Source organism: Emys orbicularis, chromosome 8, assembly GCF_028017835.1.
Source record: "Emys orbicularis isolate rEmyOrb1 chromosome 8, rEmyOrb1.hap1, whole genome shotgun sequence".
NCBI lineage: Eukaryota > Metazoa > Chordata > Testudines > Emydidae > Emys > Emys orbicularis.
The window spans coordinates 25,738,589-25,758,728 of record NC_088690.1 but is presented as its reverse complement, the minus strand read 5'-3'; the positions used below and the strand labels follow the sequence as shown (position 1 = coordinate 25,758,728).

Genomic DNA, 20,140 nt, shown 5'->3' with positions numbered 1-20,140 from the left:
TCACAGGCTGGTCCCCTGGAGTCCTCTCTCACCTTAAGTGTAGACCACTCTAGTTCTCCTTCACCCCCACCATGTGTCCTTATACTGTTCCAGCAGGCTTACCCCCCATTCTGGAGGAAGGGAACAATGCTAGCAGCAGCCAGCTCTGCCTTCCTTCAATCTCTCAGCTCCCTCCTCCTCCAGGGCTTCCTTCCGCTCCATTTATTTGCTCCCTGCTGCTGGGGTTGCCTCCCCCCTCTAATTAGCCCTTCATTATAGCACCACTGGTTATCTGATCCTCTAATTAGGCCCTAATTAATCTATAGTGGTGGGGAATTTGAGTAACAGTAGGATATTGAGTCAGCTCCTGACTCAGCACCCTTGTTACACTCCCATCAACTTTGAAGTTCCTGGAAAAATTCTGGTAGCAGCCCTTTGGGTCAGTCTGGTTTTTATTTCACTTATACCACTGTAAATCAGGAATAACTCCAGTGAAATAAGCCAAATTAATTTGTGAGAACAGAAGCAGGTGCCTAACCTGTTACTCAGCACTGAGGTTGTGCATGAGTTCAGATCAACTCAAAAAATGAAAGGCACATACTGCCAGGCTGCATAAAGAATTTAATTACTGGGAGTCCCAGACTTTAAAAAAGCCTATGCAACATCTGGAATGAGTCCTCAGTCTTCACATTTTAAGAACATATTTCCTAATTTTAAATTAGTTTAGGAGGTAGAGATAAGGCTCATCAACCATTGAATAGGCATTTTATTATAGTGTTAAGGTGATGAGTGGGAGAAACAAAAAATGATCTTGGAATTGCCTTGCTGGCAATAGTAGCAAGAATAGCCTTGAAAGCATTCTCGAAAACATACCCATAGGAAGGCATTTTTAATGTATTTATAAATTAAGAAAGCATCCAGAAATCCACAGTGCTACTGCTTGTCTTAGCTGTCTCTCTCAGAGGTGTGGATTTTTCATACCCCTAAGAGATGTGGCTATGCCGATGTAAGTTCTGAGTCTAGACCAGCCCTTAGTTTGAACAAAAATGAACTGGATCTTAACATGCTGTTTTACTCTGAAAACTGCCTTTATAAAAATGGCACCATCCTACCCAGCAGACACGTTGTCTTTGTGTACTAGAGTCCGATCTGCTTGGTTTAATGACAAAAAAAGGGGGTGAGGGGTTCCTGCTTTTACCCCAGAAGGGCTGCAGAACTCTCACAGTTTAGAATGAACAAACTGCAGTCTATTCCATTGTATGCACATCATTCATTGATTTTTTTATTTATAACCTAAGCACCTCTCCACAGCTCTAGAAACTTTTCAATCATTAGGAACTGGTTTACAGCCACCAACTCATTTCACATAAGCCAAACAACCATTACATTCTAATGTCTTATTTTAGCAGCCAGTCAGAAAGTCTCACATTAGCTGGCCACTGAGTATTACAAATTCATCCAACACACTTCAGTTTTATTCTATTAGGTAACTTAAATGTTCTTTGGTTAATTATCACTCCACCATCATCACCTACATTTTACTTTCACATAATCATTCTTTTTAAGCCATCAGCATCAAATATGTTATCTCCTGAGGGAGCCCAATTCAAAATGCCCTTACAAAGATTTATGATAAGTTCCCAGTTTTGTATCACGATTTAGATAATGACTCAATCAGTTTAATTGTGATTTAATGCTCTTCCGTTATGAAACAGAATAAATGTTATTTCATCAATTTTTTGCTTCTAAGAAAAATATAGTGCCCTTGCTTTGACCTTGTCAAACATGGACACTCATCTAGTAACTTGTTTCACACCTCTGAACAGATAAAATTGGCAACAGAGCAGAAATGTGATATTTAGAAACATGATCCAGAGTTTCTTTATTTAGCCTTCAGCTGGGTGGCATTCTCACTGCAGCCTACAAGACTGCAGAACTTTCTACAAATGCGTCAGTTCTATACTAGCCTGAAAGAGTGTCAGCCAGTCAAAAATAAAAACTGAATCACCCTGTATTCTCTCTCCTTTCTTAGAGAACAACGGCTTCTATTCAGGGCAACTAAATACACAAAGTAACATATTAAAGATACATCTACACAACATATTATACTATTACAGCATCTACAAGTTAAAAATATACTTATATTTGTTACATTCTGGAGGACTGCTAATGCAGAAGTTAAAGGCTTCATTACCGTTTTTCATACTTTTAATATAAAAGTCTAATCAAAATAATGTATGAGTACTTAAACAATAGCCACCAGAGTATACTTTTCATACACTCCTCATAAAATTAATTTAAGATCAAAAATGTTTTTTCCTATATTGTACATGAAAAAAAATAATAATGTGTATTTCCATGTATAATCTATTCTCCTGATCTCTCCTTCCCATCGTACTTCTGCTCTTCCCCTCTCCTGCTCACAAAAAAAGTATTTGATCTTCAAGCCAGCATACCTATGCTGTGCCTTTCATGCCAACTTTAAATCAACACTGCCACAGAAATTAGCAGATATCCAGGATCCTTATTTTGCCAAGAGTGTTATCTTGAACAGCTCCCGTAACAGAAGGAAATCTTATTTGGCCAGAAAACTCTGTGGGCTGATGCACATAAAATATAGATTAAATAGACAGTCTTCCTATTGTGGAATATCCCCTGCCCCAGTAATTCCAAGGCTATAGAGGTGGTGTTTGCTAAGGGAAAAAGAAAAAGAAAAGGCTATTATGTTATATATAGGGAGCAAAGGGTGGTGTAGTGTAGCATTAATCACAAGTTCAGGCCATCCCAAATGAGGCAAATGCATCAACATGCAACCAAAATCAGTCAACGCTTTTCAAAATTTGCCCTTAAGTGACACAATCATATACAAGTATAATCATATAAGTATCACACAATCATATAAAATTTATATTTTAAATAATAATAATGGACACCTAGCTCTCATAAAGTACTTTCCATCAGTAGATCTTAGAGCACCCATCAAGCCATTGATGGAGACAGGAATAGAGCCCAGATACCAAACAAGCTTTACATCAAACAGCCTAATGATGGAAGTACAGTCTACTGCTATGCAAACTCAGGCCTGGTCTACACTAACCCCCCAATTCGAACTAAGGTACGCAACTTCAGCTACGTGAAGAACGTAGCTGAAGTCGACGTACCTTAGTTCGAACTTACCGCGGTCCAGACGCGGCAGGCAGGCTCCCCCGTCGACTCCGCGTACTCCTCGCGCTGAGCAGGATTACCGGAGTCGACGGTGAGCACTTCTGGGTTCGATTTATCGCGTCCAGACAAGACGCGATAAATCGAACCCAGAAGTTCGATTGCCTGCCGCCGAACCAGCGCGGTAAGTATAGACAAGCCCTAAGTCTGCTTATTGGTGGGTTAGCACAAGCAGGCAGAAGCCCTGGAATAATGACACAGGCACAAACTCAATAAACAACAGAAACCCATTTATTTATTACTGAGAGAGAGAAAAGAGGCAGCTTGCCTCCTGCAGATGGTGTTACTAGTAGTTCCCCTTTTTCCCCATGGCAGGAAGCACTCACACCTCGGAATTTCCTCTCACAGTTACTTCCTGAGATGGAGAAACAGGGTCCTTCACATGTGAGAGGAGCCACACCCTTTAGAAACTGTGGGTGTGTCAGTCACCCAGCCAGCATGGTACACAGGGTCGGCTCTAGGTTTTTTGCTGCCCCAAGCAAAAAATTTTTTGGCTGCCCCCCCTGGGCTCTCTCTCTCCCTCCCCCTCCGCCCCCCCAACTGCACCCTCCTGCCGCCCCAGCCCTGGGTCACTGGTAACTCGCTCCCAGGGCAGGTCATTCAGCAGGAATTTTGGATGTGCACAGAACACAGACAGGATTGGTTCCCATATGGTTACAGAACTGCAGTAAAGTGGAACAATTTTCAGCTTGTGTGATTGAAGGATATCTGGATGCATATTATAAGACTGTCCTACATAAATGAGGAAAAGTTGAGGTGCCTTTATTATTCTTTTGTTCCATTCTTTGTTTCTATGGGGAATTTGCCAATGCAATATCACTGTCTTCCTTTTAAACAAATAAAACTAAAACTAAAAAAAAAAAAAAAGCAATGGCTGTTGAAAATAGCAATTCCAGTCCTAATAACCCCTGGGAAGCATTTCTTGCTCAATTTATTCTACTTTTTCTACAGCAAGTTACAGTGGATCAGTATATTTGATTTGGGAGAAATGAAGTAACAGCTGCCCAAATTGAGCTTGAGCACTCCTGAATTTTGAGGGTGTTCAAATCTGGAAGGCAGGTGCTAGATTCCCTTTCTGAATATTAGCTAAATCTGGAAAAGAAAAGTCAATTTCTGCTTCCATGGCTCAGAAGTGTAAATCCTCCTATGTGCCTGGTACTGTATCTAAAGCTGCCCAGGTCCTAGTAGAGCCTCCCCTCCCTTACTTTTCATTTTAAATTCTAGTGGGATCCACGTACCTCCCTTGCTAGGCTTCAGATAGAGAGGTGCACTGTCCATTTAGTCCACCCAATTCTTTCTTTGGGGGAGAGCCCAGGGCTGGGGCGGCAGGAGTTGCGGGGGGCGGGGGGGGGGGGGGAGTCCAGGGCTGGGGCGGCAGGAGGTGCGGGTGTGGTGGGGGGAGAAGAGCCCAGAGTTGGGGTGGCAGGAGATGCGGGTGGGGGGACAGCCCAGGGCTGGGGCAGCAGGGGGGTGCAGGTGGGGGCCAGAGCTGGGGCAACAGGGGGTGTGGGCGGAGCCCAGGGCTGGGGTGGGGGCGGCAAAAAACCTAGAGCTGGCTCTGTCCCTACCATTCACAGCAAGGTTTCAGTTCCACACTCCTTCCCCCTCCCTTTCCTGTTAATTGCGGCCAAGGGAATGCTGGGAAATGTAGTTCTTTCCCTGCTGCAGGGCTGGCTCTATAGGCAGGGAGCTAACCAAGGAACTACAGCTCCCAGGGCCCCCCGTTGGTTCTCAGCTCCCATGCTGGATTCTTGCGCCCCTGCAAATTTGCCGCCCCAAGCAACTGCTTGCTTTGCTGGTGCTTAGAGCCGGCCCTGATGGTACAGCTGTTGCAGTGCCCCTCCACACCTTTACATCTACAAAGCAAACAACATAATCAAAAGAACAAAACTATGTAAACACAATCTTTATGCCAAACTGGGAGCCCAATATATTGACCACTGCCCTACAAAAGGAAATATCACTTTTGACATTTACTATTCCTTCATATCCAGAACAAGGAAGTAACGTCCCCAGTTTAGTGCCAAGTTTTAATATCTGAGTTTCTGGTGCCAAATTAACACTTCCACTCTTGAGGGGATTGTTACATCCTCTGCCATAGTTCCCCTACACACATTGGTGGCATAAATTCAACAAAATACAGGAATACATTTTCCAATTACAGTGTACATTTTATTTCCCATGCAAAGAATGTGGGAGATATAAAAGATAATTATTGCATATATCTATATAGGGACAGTGTTGATGGATTGCAGGGCCGGCTCCAGGCACCAGCCCACCAAGCATGTGCTTGGGGCGGCGCCTGGAGGGGGGCGGCGTGGCGGAGCGCTCCGGCCCGAGAGCGGGGCCGCGACTGGACTCACCGCCCTCCCCGCGGCGCTCCGGCTGCCGGGGAGAGCGGAGCCGCAGCGGGCTCGCCGCCCTCCCCCCGGCGCTCCGGCCGGTCGGGGAGAGCGGAGGGCCCCGGCCGGGCTCTCCGCCCTCCTCCCCGCGCTCTGGCCGCCGGGGGCTCTCCGCCCTCCTCCCGGCGCTCTGGCCGCCGGGGAGAGCGGAGAGCCCCGACCGGGCTCGCCGCCCTCCTCCCGGCGCTCTGGCCGCCGGGGAGAGCGGAGAGCCCCGACCGGGCTCGCCGCCCTCCTCCCAGCGCTCTGGCCGCCAGGGAGAGCGGAGAGCCCCGGCCGGGCTCGCCGCCCTCCCCCCGGCGCTCCGGCCGGTCAGGGATTGCGGGCCCGCGGCCGGGCTCGGCGCCCTCTCCTGCCGCACGGGGGGGAGGGGGGGGGCTTTTTTGCCAAGGGCGGCAAAAAAGCCAGAGCCGGCCCTGATGGATTGTGTTGCTTATTAAGGATTAAGTCAGTCTTGGATAGTTTGGGGTTGCAGGAAACAAGTTAATGACTGTAAACAACCCTACTTGCCTGGTGCTCAAATGGACAATACAAGGAATCCACTGTTAAAGACTACCTATGATTTTTCCAGAGGGGATCAAAAAGCAGTCTGGACCAGGTTCAGGATGCAAGGTTAGACAAAGGAACTTTTCAAGTGGATAAAAGACTGCCTGTGAACTCCGAGACACACATTGACAGAAAGAGGGTCAGAGATGCCAGCAGAGCCCCTCAAACTGAGAAGGGATGACTGGGACAGGTGAAACCTGCCTAAAGAGACAAGGAAATTTGTGCCTCAGAATCAAATATGGTCTCATATTATACTCCCCCATCTTTCTGGGGAAGATAGATAACACTCTCCATGGGAGGATTCAAATACCTCTGTAGCTTCAAGTTTACAGATGGGCACCTTGTGGCGCTATTCTCTGCACCCAGTCTGGTGAATATCAGTTTTAATCAATGGACAATCCCATTTTAAATGTCCAAACTTCCCACATTTCCAGAAGGCTCAATCCTCCACAATGTTCCCTCATTTACTCCAGTGCCCCTTTGCCCTCCAATCAGGTGCTGGTTTGTTCCTCCAACAAAAACCCAAACACATCTCAATGTTGGTACCTTCTGCTAATATGGAGTCACCTGCTGTCTTTCCATCTGAAATTGTCTGACTTCCCAGATTAATATTTCCACTGCTTTCTCAGACACTAAGTTACTTTGTCAGTCCTTTCACTGCTGGGTCCCTCAGCTCTGTATCCCTGAATCCTTGGAGCTGCTTCTTTCTGTTTTTCCAACTCATGGATCTCTTCCAGTTTACTGGCTAGAATTTTTATTTACACATAGACACTGTTTTAAGTTAATACAGCATTAGTCAATCATATGCATGTAAGTGACAATTTCAAGTTCTGAAAACTACTTTCAAAGCCCTGCAGGAAATGCAGGAAAGTAAACAATTCTTGCTTTTCCAAAAATTCAAAGCAGAGGAAATAAAAACAATGTTATTAGCGTTTAATCGTGTTCATGAAACAATTATTTATATTCTAATAGTATTTCCACCCACCCATCACAAAGGATGTACAAAACTTTCTTATGTTGAACATAGACTGAAATCCTATTCATTGGTTGGGAACATCTCCTTGAAGCAACTGGACAAATACATGGGTGAATTCCTGATCAACTTAAGCTAAACTGAAATAAGCAACTTTCAAACTGAAATAAGAGATTCTATACAGAGTTTTAGAGCAGTTTACCCACGCCTGTTTTAAACCAATTTACATTAAATTGGTGCAAATTTCTTATATGGACAAGCCCTTATTTTTTGTCACTAGCACAAGCAACTATAACTCAATATATTTTTATACAGCTTGTTTCAGAGTTTAACCTTTTGCTAAGACCTGCAAACTTTGGTTACTTAGCAAGATATGGGACTGACTCATTGTTTACAATACAATAACCTATCATTTATCAATTATTGTTTCCCAAGAAAGAGAATTACTGTGCTGGGATGGACTCCACCTATTGAATACTGGTAAGAGCAACTGTGGACATTGTCTGGCTAACCCAATAAGGAGAGTTTTAAACAAGGTCTTATGAGGGATGGTGACAAAAATCTGGCCCATGAGCATCTAGGCTCAAATAATTAAGACAAGGAGAAAGGGCTAAATTCTGGAGAAGGGACTAGAAACCACAACTGCAGTAAAGACGCACGAAGAAAAACAACAGAGGAAGTCTGCAAAATATCTTTGATGCCTGTATACCTATGCAAGGAGTATGAGGAACAAGCAGGATGAAGTGGAAGTCATGATATATGAAAAAAATTATGACTTAACTGGTGTTCCAGAGACTTGGTGGGACAATTTCCATTATTGGAGGACCAACATTGAGGGATATGGCTTGCTCCAAAAGGATAGGTATGGAAATAAAGGAGAAGGCATTGCGCTGTATGTCAAGAATGTATACACTTGCTCTAAGGTCCTAGAGCAGAGGTGGGCAAACTAGGGCCTGCAGGCCACAGCCGGCCCGTGGGACCGTCCTGCCCGGCCCCCGAGCTCCTGGCCCGGGAGGCTAGCCCCGGCCCCTCTCCCGCTGTTCCCTCTCCCCCGCAGCCTCAGCTCGCTCACTCCACCGCTGGCGCAATGCTCTGGGCAGTGGGGCTCTGAGCTCCTGGTGCAGCGCAGCTGCAGAGCCCGGCCTGACCCGGTCTCTGTGCTGCGTGGCGGCGGCATGGCCCGTCTCCAGGCAGCGCGGTAAGGGGGCACGGAGCAGGGGGGGTTGGATAGAGGACAGGGGAGTTTGGGGTGGTGGCCAGGGGGCGGGGGTGTGGATGGGGGGAACAGGAGGTTGAATGGGGGCAGGGGTCCCAGGGGCAGTCAAGGGACAGGGAGAAGGGGTGGTTGGATGGGGCAGGGGTCCCAGGGGGGCCGTCAAGAATGAGAGGAGGGGTTGGATGGGGCGGCGGGGGTCCGGGGGCGGTCAGGGGGCAGGGAGTGGCAGTGTGTGAATGGGGCAGTGGTCCCGGGGGGGGGGGGGAGATAGGTGATGGGGGCCGGGCCATGACCCCCTCCCCTAACTGGCCCTCCATACAATTTACAAAACCCGATGCAGCCCTCAGGCCAAAAAGTTTGCCCACCCCTGTCCTAGAGGAAGTGAGCGGCAGACCTACTGAGAATATCTGGGTGAGGATAAAAAGGGAAAGGAATAGTAGTGATATTATGGTGGGAGTCTACTATAGATCAAGAAGAGGAAGTAGGTGACATTCGTCAAGCATGTAACAAGATTAGCTAGCACACATGAGCTAGTATTAATGGGAGATTTTAAACTTCCCTGATATTTGTTGGAAGACTAACACATAATATGTTGTGCAAGTTTCTAGCTTGTGTAGGGGACATTCTGATTCAGAAAGTTGAGGAACCAACTAGGGGATCGTCCATTTTGGATCTCATTTTGATCAACAGGGATGAATTAGTTACAAATGCAAAGGTGGGTCAGGAACTTGGGAGGAAGTGATCATAATCTGATAGAATTCAAGATCCTAAGAAAGACATGAGAACAGCAAAACACTGGACTTCAAAAAGGCAGATTTCAACCATCTCAGAAAAATAGTAGGCATGGACCCATGAAGAGACCAATTAGGAAGAAAAGGCGTTCAAGGGGGCTGGCAGTTCCTAAAAGATGTAATACTAGAGGCTCAACATCAAGCTATTCTGATGCAGAGGAAAGATAAGAAGAGCCACAGGAGACCAATGTGGTGGCACAAGGAGCTTTTTAGCTATCTAAAAACTAAAAGGAATACATAGAGGAAATGGGGCACATGACCAAGGAAATATACATGGAAATAACACAAGTGTGTAGGAACAAAATCAGGAAAGCCAAGGCAAAGAATGAGTTACAACTGGCAAGAAACAACAAGAAGGATTTGACAAATATGTCAGACAAAAAAGAAAGATCAGGGATTTGTGGTCTGCTGCTCAATGGAGAAAGTAAGCTGATAACAGAAGATGATAAGAAGGTGGAGCTGCTCAATGCCTACTTTGCTTCAGTCTTCAAACAAAAAATAACGTGTGACTGGATGTCTAGCGAAGTTATCATAGACAATAAAGGGGAAGTAATGCAGAACAAGATAAGTAAAGAACACATCAGAGATCTTCTAATTAATTTGAATGAATTCAAGGTAGCAGGGCCTGATGCTATTCATGTAAGGGTGATGAAGGAATTATCTGAAGAAATCTCAGAGCCACTGGCAATAATATTTGCAAACTCATGGATGACAGGAGAGGTCCCAGAAACCTGGAGAAGGGCTAACACATCTTTTAAAAGGGTAAAAGGAGGAGCCAGGGAACGATTGACCAGTCAGCCTGACCTTGATACCTAGGAAGCTACTAGAGCAATGTATAAACTTAAAACATTCAATTTGCAAATACTGGAGGATGCAAGGGTGATCACTAGCAGCCAGCATGGATTTACTAAGAACAAATCATGCCAAACGAGCTTGATTTCCTTCTTTGACAAGGTAACTGGTTTGGTGGATGGGGGAATATGGTGGACATAATATACCTGGACTTTAGCAAGACTTTTGACACAGTCCCACATGACATTCTCATAAGTAAGCTGGAGAAATGCAGGCTCGGTAGAACTACCATTAAGTGGATACATAATTGGTTAAACAACCGCAAACAAACTACTAATGGAATTATGTCAGACTGGAAGGAGGTCTCAAGTGGGGTTACACAAGGATGTGTTCTGGGTCCAGTATTATTTAATATCTTTTTTAATGACCTGGATGTAGGAATAGAGAGCATACTAATTAAATTTGCAAAGACACAAAGCTGGAGGGTTGAGGGAGGGAATTGCAAACACTTTGGGATAGAGCTAAAATTAAAAGGGATCTTGCTAAATTGGAGAACTGGGCTATAGACAACAAAATGAAATTCAACAAAGATAAAGGTAAGGTGCTACACTTAGGGAAGAAAAATCAGATGCACAAATACAGAATGGGGGATAATTGGCTTGGCAGCAGCACAGCTGAGAAGGATCTGGGAGTTGTGGTGGATCACAACCTCAACACAAGTCAACATTGCAATGCTGTTGCAGAAAAAGCAAATATAAATTTGGGTTGCATTAACAGAGGCATAGCATGCAAGTCACAGGAGGTGATAGTACCACTCTACTCAGCACTGGTTAGGCCTCTGCTGGAGTCCAATTTTGGTCACCCACCGCTGTATAGAACTGGTCAGTTCATAACTCTGAGGTTCTACTGTACTACACTTAGAAAGGAAAAAATCAAATGCACAGATACAATATGGGGAATAACTAGATAGGGAGTAGTACAGCTGAAAAGGATGTGGGGCTACAGTAAATCACAAACTGAAAATGAGCCAGCAACACGATGCAGCTGTGAAAAAGGTTAAAATCGTTCTAGAGTGTATTTACAGGAGTGTTGTATGTAAGAGACAGGAGGTAAATTGATCCATTGCAGTTGGCACTGTTGAGGCCTCAGCTGGACTACTGTGTCCATTTCTGGGCACCAGACTTTGACAAAGATGTGGATAAATTGGAGACAGTCCAGAGGACAGCAACAAAAATGATAAAAGGTTTTGAAAACCTGACCTATGAGAAAAAGTTAAAAAACCACTGGGCATGGTTAGTCTTGAGAAAAGATGGCCAAGGCGGGGACCTAATAACAGTCTTATGTTAAGGGTTGTTATAAAGAGGATGGTTATCAATTGTTCTCCATGTCCACTGCAGGTAAGATAAGAAGTAATGGGCGTAATCTGCATTAAGGGAGATTTAGGTTAGAAAGTGTTTCCTAATACCTAACTATAAGGATAGTTAAATCCTGGAATAGATTTCCAAGGGAGGCTGTGGAATCCCCATCATTGGATTAGAGAACAGGTTAAACAAACACCTGTCAGGAGAGGTCTAGCTAGGTATATTTGGTCCTGCCTCAGTGCAAGGGAATGGACAAGATGACCTCTAGAGCTCCCTTCCAGCCCTGCATCTCTAATGATTTTGTAGGAGACTGAAGGGAATAGAGAATCAATGGGGAAGGGGAACAGAGGATCAGAGAGAAATGGGGAAGGACAAGGACTGGTGCATGGGGAAAATGAAAAATGTAGTTAGTTCTTAATTACCGAATGAAACTGAATGACTGGGTAGAGTATGTTTTCAACAATATGGCCACTCTTTGTGATAATTTACTACAATGTTAGTAAAGGAAACACTGCTAGGTCTGTCTCCTAGATCAAAATCTACTCTTTTTTCCACTATACTAGAAGTAAAGGAACCAGACAATAGTGACAAGACACAATCATACTTTATAAAACAAAACAAAAAACCCAAACTTTTAAATGTAAAAATTAAACTTAAGTATTTCAAAATATTTGCACTTTGTTTTAGTTTGACATTTAAAACTGTAAAGTGTACGCAGCTACATCAAGGAACAGTTGCATAGGGTCACTGTCATGCTAAGATGAAAACAATGCATTTACAAACACAAGTAAACCATAATCCAAACAAATCAGTTTTAAAACTTGACTCAAAAAGGGATCAAAGAGGGTTTCTATTAAGGAAAGGGTGGACCTTCCTACCACGGCTTTTATTCACGTGCCTTAATAGTTGGCCTTTTTAATTATTTATTTATTTGGCTGGGAAGGGAGCATCCTACACTGCTCCCTTAATTTTCCCTCACTATCGCATAATTTTGAAGTTAAAGGAATGCTAAGGTTAAAAATCGTGGGTCTAATTTTTCATAGCCTTGCATCTTGTAGTCACTTACATCCATTGATTTTTAAGCCAGAAGGAACCACTATGATCATGTAGCCCAGTAATTCCTGCTCTGAAGGGAATTATTCTTCCCTACTATACAAGTTAACAAAACTGAGACCAATAAATGCGTTTTCCTTGGTTTGCAAGTGCTAAATTGTGTTGAACACCATGCTAGTTAAAATGTGTTAGTTCTGTTAGTTCAAGTACATAAAAGGTTGTTACAAGGAGGAGGGAGAAAAATTGTTGTTCTTAACCTCTGAGGATAGGACAAGAAGCAATTGCAGCAAGGGAGGTTTAGATTGGACATTAGGAAAAACTTCCTAACTGTCAGAGTGGTTAAGCGCTGGAATAAATTGCCTAGGGAGGTTGTGGAATCTCCATCATTGGGGATTTTTAAGAGCAGGTTGGACAAACAGGGGATGGTCTAGGGATGGTCTAGATCAGAGGTGGGCAAACTACGGCCCGCGGGCCACATTCGGCCCACGGGACAGTCCTGTCTGGCCCCTGAGTCCCGTCCGGGGAGGCTAGCCCCCAGCCCCTCCCCTACTATCCCCCTCCCCTGCAGCCTCAGCATGCCATGCCTCCCGTGCTCTGGCCTGCCGCTCCTGCCGGGCAGCACGGCAGGGTGGCTGCCTCCGGCATGGTAAGGGGGCGGGAAGCGGAGGGTCCCGGGGGGCAGTCAGGGGACAGGAAGCAGGGGGCAGTTGGATGGGGCAGAGGTTCTTGGGGGGGGGGTCGGTCAGGGGACGGGGAATGGGGACAGGGGTTGGAGAGGCGTGGGAGTCCCAGGGGGCTTGTCAGGGGGCAGAGGTGTGGATAGGGGTCGGGGTAGTCAGGGAGAAGGGGGGGTTGGCTAGAGGGTGGGGTCCCTGGGGGGCGGTTAGGGGCGGGGGGTCCCAGGTGGGGGCAGTCAGGAGACAAGGAGCATGGGGGGTTGGATGGGTCAGGTGTTCTGAGGGGGGCAGTTAGGGGGCAGGACATGGGAGGGGGCAGATAGGGGTGAGGGCCAGGCTGTTTGGGGAGGCACAGACTTCCCTACCCAGCCCTCCATACAGTTTTGCAACCCCGATGTGGCCCTCGGGCCAAAAAGTTTGCCCACTCCTGGTCTAGATAATACTTAGTCCTGCCATAAGAGCAGGGAACTGGACTAGATGACCTCTCGAGGTCCCTTCCAGTTCTATGATTCTATGGTACATTTTCCCCCAATGCAGATACAGCCAAAGTGATTAGAGAACAAATTGTATTTGTACTTGACAGCACTGTAATCAGTCCACTGTCTCCTCTGTTTCTGTGGGTCTTTTGAAACAGCAACAGGAGAAGGAAAAATGTTTTGAAAAACAGAAAAATGACTGTAAAACCACAACAATTTACAGGGAGCTGGGGAGAGGGGAGGGGCAGCTGTATTACCTGAAGCTACTCTGAACTCATTTTTAAACTGACTGGATATCTAGTCCCTGATGTTCCTTTCATTCAAATATATTTAAACAAGAGACAACAGCCAATGTAAAACAAGGTGGTCATTGGTTCCATTGTGCAAAGGCTAACAGATGTATTGGAGCATAAGCTTTCATGGGTGAATACCCACTTCGTCAGACGCATGTCTATAAGGTGCCACAGGACTCTTTGTCGCTTTTTACAGATCCAGACTAACAGGGCTACCCCTCTGATCCTTGACATTGTGCAAAGGCTGCTTTGTGTGTCCCATTGTGACAATATCATGTGTCAAGCCGTTTGCACTCTCCGCTTCCGTGTGGCACTGAGCGTCCCGCAGAGCGCCTGTTGTTCCCGTGGGAGAGCAGCAGAAACTTTTGTTGCAAGCGGCACTGCCATGGTGAAAGCCAGGGCTCCCTGGAGCCGGGATCAGAACAACCTGCCTTCCTGTGCCTATCCCCAGCGCACGCGGCGATGCGGTGAAAGTGGCTCCTTACCTCAGGGCATAGCAAGAGTCAGCTGTAAAGCCAACTCCCATAACTCCCCCACCCCCGGGGAGCTGCCCTTTTCCGCCTGCCGCCAACAGGAGTCGCCTTGCCAGGACAGCTTCCCCCGGCCCGGAGCCGGTGCGCTCACCAGACCGTGCGGGGAACAGTATCGGTTCCCCCTGATCTTCCCCGCTGTGGCTGACTAGCTGGGTGCCGGAGCCAGGCGCTGAGGGGATGGATGGAGGGGGGCAGCGCCCTGCGCTTACCTCGGCGGCGGGGATGCGGAACTCCTGGCCGATCTGCTCGTACAGCTCCCGCACGCTGGCGAAGCCCCCGACGCGGCCGGTGGGGCTGCCGTGCGCTAGCTGCGTGTGGAAGAGCAGCCGGGCCCCGGGCTGGGCAGGAGGGGGCGGCGCGGCCGCAGCATCGCCTCCCCCGCGGGCCGCAGCCGCCTCCTCGCTCTCCACCAGCTTGGAGGTCTCCTTGGACTTGCCTTTCTTCTTGCCCCGCAGCCGCAGAGGCATGGTGCGCGCCCCAGCCGCCTCCCCGCAGCCGCCGCCTGCCCGGGCTGAGGAACCTGCTGCTCCCCCCGGGCTGGACTCTGCCCCTGCCTCGGGCGCGCACTGAGACTGCCGGCTGGCACACCCATCCCCGGCCGCCAGGTGATGGCAGCCGCCGGCCAATGGCAGCCGCGCTCCCTGCCCCGGGCAGCGCCCTCGGCCCCTCCCCTGCTCAGGCACAGGGCCAGCCCAGCGGGAGCAGCCTGGCCCAGTGCCCGGCGCCGCGCCGCACCGCGCCCCTGAGTGCGGGCTACACAGCCAGGGCCTTGCTCCTGCCTAGGGCAGCCGCACCTGTTTAAAGGAATCCCGCCTTTAAGGACGTTGCAGGTGCGGGAATGAAGTTGTTAGGGCTGGGCTGTAGGGCCCTGCTCCAGCTCCCGCTCCCAGCCATGCGCTGCCTTGCGGGCACTAGTACAAGAACCATTGGGGTCGGTGCAGCAAGGGCCAGCGCAGTGATCTGCCCCACCTTTGGGACAATGGTAATCTGTCACTGACAGAGCCAGAATACCTGTCCCCTCCCTCGCTGTATCCCCTTCACCGAGGAGTAAGTTACAACAGGTCATTTGCAGTAGAGGACACAGATGTGCAGGAAAAGCACAGATACAAATAGGAAGAATGGAGGGTGGCTGACATGAGGAGAACTCAGAATAAGGGGATGAAATCAGGAAAGAGAACATGAATGCTAGATATCATTCATAAATAAGACTTCCGGTCAAAGATCTGTTATAGTATTAAAGTTTCCAAAAGGAAGCAATGTAAAGCTTCTTTGCTTGGGATATTTAAAACAAGACTGCATCATTAAAACATAGTCAATGTACAAAAAAATATAATCACAATTCTGCAGTGGCTGAAGGATGGACCATAGCTTGTAATAATGAAGGTTTTTTCCATCCCTACATTCTGAAGCCACGATCAAACTGTACAGTGTATCAAGCCAGTTAGCCAAGTGCTTGTGGTTCCCATTTCAAAAGCAAGATACTAAATATTGATCAAAATAGATCTGTATCCAGGATACCATAAGACAAAAAATAGCGCAGAAAAGGATTCTTACCAACCCTCATTTATATAAAGTAATTCAACCGCAACTGTATGTAATGTGGCTATAATTCTTTCAAAGGTCACTAACCCTAACTTCTTAAGCAAAGCTTTAGAGGCTTCTTAATGGCACCTGTTCCTCACCAACAATGAAATTATAACCTTAAATTTATACATAATTTAAGAATATATTATCCAATATTTTTACCAAGACAAAAAGTTAACCATTATTTATACAATGGGTTTGTTGAGTGCAATAAATGTGCTAGAAAGTATTGATTTTATACATTCCTCCAGTATAAAAAGTGTTTTTTCTTTCATTTACACCAGAATAACTCCAACTTCAATGGAGTTACTCCTGATTTACACTGGTGTAAGGGACTCTCGTCCCAAGGATGCACAACAGTGGAACACATGCAGCAGCATCCCACACTCCATGGGAATTCTCAGTGTAAGATAACGTGGAGAGGCAGCATTAACTTACACCAGTTCCCCCAGCACTCAGTAACCACCTGCCTCCCCACCCCTGAAGGAAAACAGGATATCTGGGAAGTGGCAGCACCCATAGCCAGGTGCACATAAGGAAGTGGTTACACAGGATCTCTATACAGATGACATCCAGATGTAGCAGATCTAAGGCTTGGTCTACACTTACCCCCCAAGTCGAAGTAAGGTACGCAAATTCAGCTACGTGAATAACGTAGCTGAATTCGACATACCTTACTTCGAACTTACCGCAGTTCAGACGCGGTCCACACGCGGCAGGCAGGCTCCCCCGTCGACTCCGCGGTACTCCTCTCGTCTACCTGGAGTACCGCAGTCGATGGCGAGCACTTCCTGGTTCCATTTATCACGTCCACACCAGACGCGATAAATCGAACCCGGAACTTTGATCCCCAGCCGCCGAACTAGCGCGGCAGTGTAGACATACCCTTAGAAGAGATACATATTGTTGGTGCTAAATCCTTTGCCAATTCCATGGGGACAAACAACAATCCCCGATGGCATGCTCAGTCAGAAACTCCGTGCTGGGCTGTCTTGCAATGGCTCAAGAACAGGAATACCAACCTTAGGGCAGACTGTTAAGAAGCAGGGCACAAACCCCAAGTTGGTTGAGAATTCTATATACTTAGATTTCACCAACCAATTAAGTGTAAACTCCTCAAGCACTAACAGCCTTAACATGGAGTCACAAACAGTCCCCTTGAATATCCTGATCTTTCTTGCCACCCAGGTGAGCCTACATTTGTGATAGATGGTCCCTTACACCAAAGATCACAGCAATGTTCAGGTTACTCCCAGTCCCAAAGGACTGGTCACTTACCACAGGTCAGTTGTAACTTGTCTTTTGTGTGAGATCTAACACTTGTAACCAATTCTATAATAAACTAACTAAAGATTTATTAACTAGGAAAAGGAAATAAGAGTTATTTACAAGGTTTAAAGCAGGTAAACATATATACACATAAATGAGTTCCAGTTTGAAGTTTCAAAAAGTAATAGAAGCTTCTATAATAAGCAAGCTCTATATGTCCTTTAGGGCTAAGCACTGGAGATCTTTTTCTTATATCAAGTAATCCTTGTCCCCCAGAGTCGAAGCAACATACAAACCCTCCTTGTTGGGGTTTTTTATTCCCTTCTCCCATTCTGCTTTGAGCTACAAACTCAGCTGATGGGAGAAAATCACTTGCAAGACTCATCTTCATGGGCGGAGATGAGTAAACAACAAAGTCTTTTGTCCTCTTTAATGTTCCACTCTAGTCTGTCTGGTGTCGATGGGCCTTCCCTGTCAACACCTTATGCTGGAGATCAGCACTTTACACTAGTTAATGTCTCTCTCCTGTCTAATGATATCCAGTTACAGAAGCTTACAGTGAAAACACTCAAATATTACTTTATAATATGGCATACAGATGTTGTGAGATTAATGCATGTAGCAACTTACAACCATTCCATAAAGTTAAAACACATAATTCTAGTACCAATTTTAACAATACTAACACACAGGTGAGCCAGACTTATTTCAGCTATGTATTTGTCAGTATTCAAATGAGACATGGGTACTTTAGAATTAGATGGCACCTGGTATGCCAACATCACACTTTACAACTCATACCTCATGGCGTTTCCACTCCCTTGCAGGGGAATAACCCATGTAGGGGCCAATTTGTCCCTGAGCAATTTACATTTTTTGACACACTATAAAATGAAAAGATTCAACTCTAACAGATTTTTTAAAAGTGAAACAATTTGGATCCTACCTGACTAGTATGTAATACATTTCATTGGAGATTCTGTTCAAATAAGCATTCAGCAAGCTGTACACTATATATTCTTGAAACTTTTGATTTCAAAACTGAGTGCTCTCATTAATTTTCAAGTGCTTCCCAGTAATCAAAAATACCATAAGATAAATCAAGAGCCCTATTTTGATACTTCTCTTTCCAGTCCTGACTGAAACCAGAAAGTGCAGAGGCAGACACTTCTTTTCCTTTCTTCTTTCTAATTAAAGCTGATTTTTAAAAACAAAAATAGTTTGGATTCCTTTTGATTTTTTTTTTTATCTGACCCACTATGACAGTCTGAAGCTAGGGAACCTTGAAATTACATTGATTATTAAACATTCCTTTCTTTAGTCCATTTTTTAATACTTGAGATCCTATACAAGGAATGTCTAAGCACTGTATTACCACAGAATTTAGCACATTAACTAAATTCTCTTTCACTGCTCTCCTCCTTCCATTACACTAATCCTCCTTCCCTTTCCATAATTTCACATTCTCCTCCTTGTTCTGTATAAAAATATGCTTTCTATAACAAATTATAATTTAAGAGTTTGGAAAGAGAAATAATTGGAAAAATTCAGTTGAGTCCAGTTATAGCCTGATAATTAGCTGTTCTAATGTTGTAATTGATAGGAACCTTCTGCCCTTCTCTACACCATTCCCAAATCACTTGGGCGATGTGCATGCACTGCTCATGATTTGGCAATGCTATTTGATAAATTTTGCATGTGTGGTCTTAGATGTGTCTGGCAGTTCCTCTCTAGAGTTCCCTCCTTATTCAAACATTCTCACTCCAGCCTTCCCCCCACTCTTCTTCAGGTTTTCCCTTGCACCTGTCCATCCCTATAACCCTTCAAGCTCCATTCAGGAATACTACAACTTGGAGGCCCTGGGCTTCAAAGGAGCAGCCTTGAATATGCAACCAGGACATGCACTGAAGACAAAAGTAAATGAATCACAGTCATGATGAGTGTGCACAAAGAGATATGGTGGTAAAGGTGAGAGAGAGGCAATTATTGGGAAACCTTGAAAATTCTGGGGGAGCAAGAAAGCAATGACCTAGAGGTGCTTGTATCAGAGCTTTGTCACAGGCAGAAGGAGGAATGCCAATAGGAGGGGAATGAGTGCACCTAGTATCAAAGGAACGGTGCTCTACACATGCAAAAGGATGTCAGGTTGCTGCTCTGGAACATAGATGCAACTGGCTAACACTAAGGGTATGTCTACACTGCAATTAAAACCACACGGCTTGGCCATGCCAGCCTGCAAAGCTCTTTAATTGTGGTGTAGACCTGGTACCCGGGCTCAAGGACTCTGCGAGGTGGGAGGGTCCCAGAGCTTGGGCTGAAGTCTGAGCTGGAACTTCTACACGGCAATCAGCTGGTTTGCCGCGTTCAGGAGGCAGGGGCAGAAGGGGGGAGGCTGCGCGCCAGGTCCTCGCTCCTCCCCCCAGCCTCCTGAACGCCACAAGACAGCTGATTGCCGCAGGCAGGAGGCGGGGGGAGCAGGGGGAAGGCGCTGATCGGGGGGGTCCGCCGGCGAGTGGGAGGCGCGGGGGGGGGGGGTAGGGGAGCTGATAGGGGGGCTGCCAGCCTGTTTAATACCTGTATTAAATTGCTTGTTTAAAATTGTTTAAAATTTATATAATGTCTTTTATCTGGCAAAAAAAAAAAATTCCCTGGAACCTAATCCCCCCTATTTACTTTAATTCTTATGGGGAAATTGGATTTGCTTAACATCGTTTTGCTTAAAGTTGTATTTTTCAGGAACATAACTACAACGTTAAGTGAGGAGTTACTGTACTTGAAAAATAAAGTGCTGCTCAATACATGTGAAAAGCTAGCAGAAACTGGCCCCTGGAGATTTATTTTCATCTTTGCATACACTGTTGCAAATGTTAAATTGGCAAAGTTATAAAGTGTGAGGTATGATGTAAATCAGGTGGGATGAAGTGGAGAAGGATTAAATGGCTGTGGAGAATAATCTAGATCTTTTAACAGTTA

General features: G+C 45.9%; 1 protein-coding gene across 1 annotated transcript in view; it reads right to left on the bottom strand.

Annotated features, from left to right (window-relative positions):
* Positions 1-14,781, bottom strand: part of GIPC2 (GIPC PDZ domain containing family member 2) — a 59,151-nt gene extending 44,370 nt beyond the window's left edge. The window contains exon 1 of the mRNA XM_065409782.1: positions 14,524-14,781. Coding sequence (XP_065265854.1) covers positions 14,524-14,781 — 258 coding nt within the window. The remainder of the gene's footprint in view (positions 1-14,523) is intronic.
* Between the last annotated feature and the right edge of the window lie 5,359 nt (positions 14,782-20,140).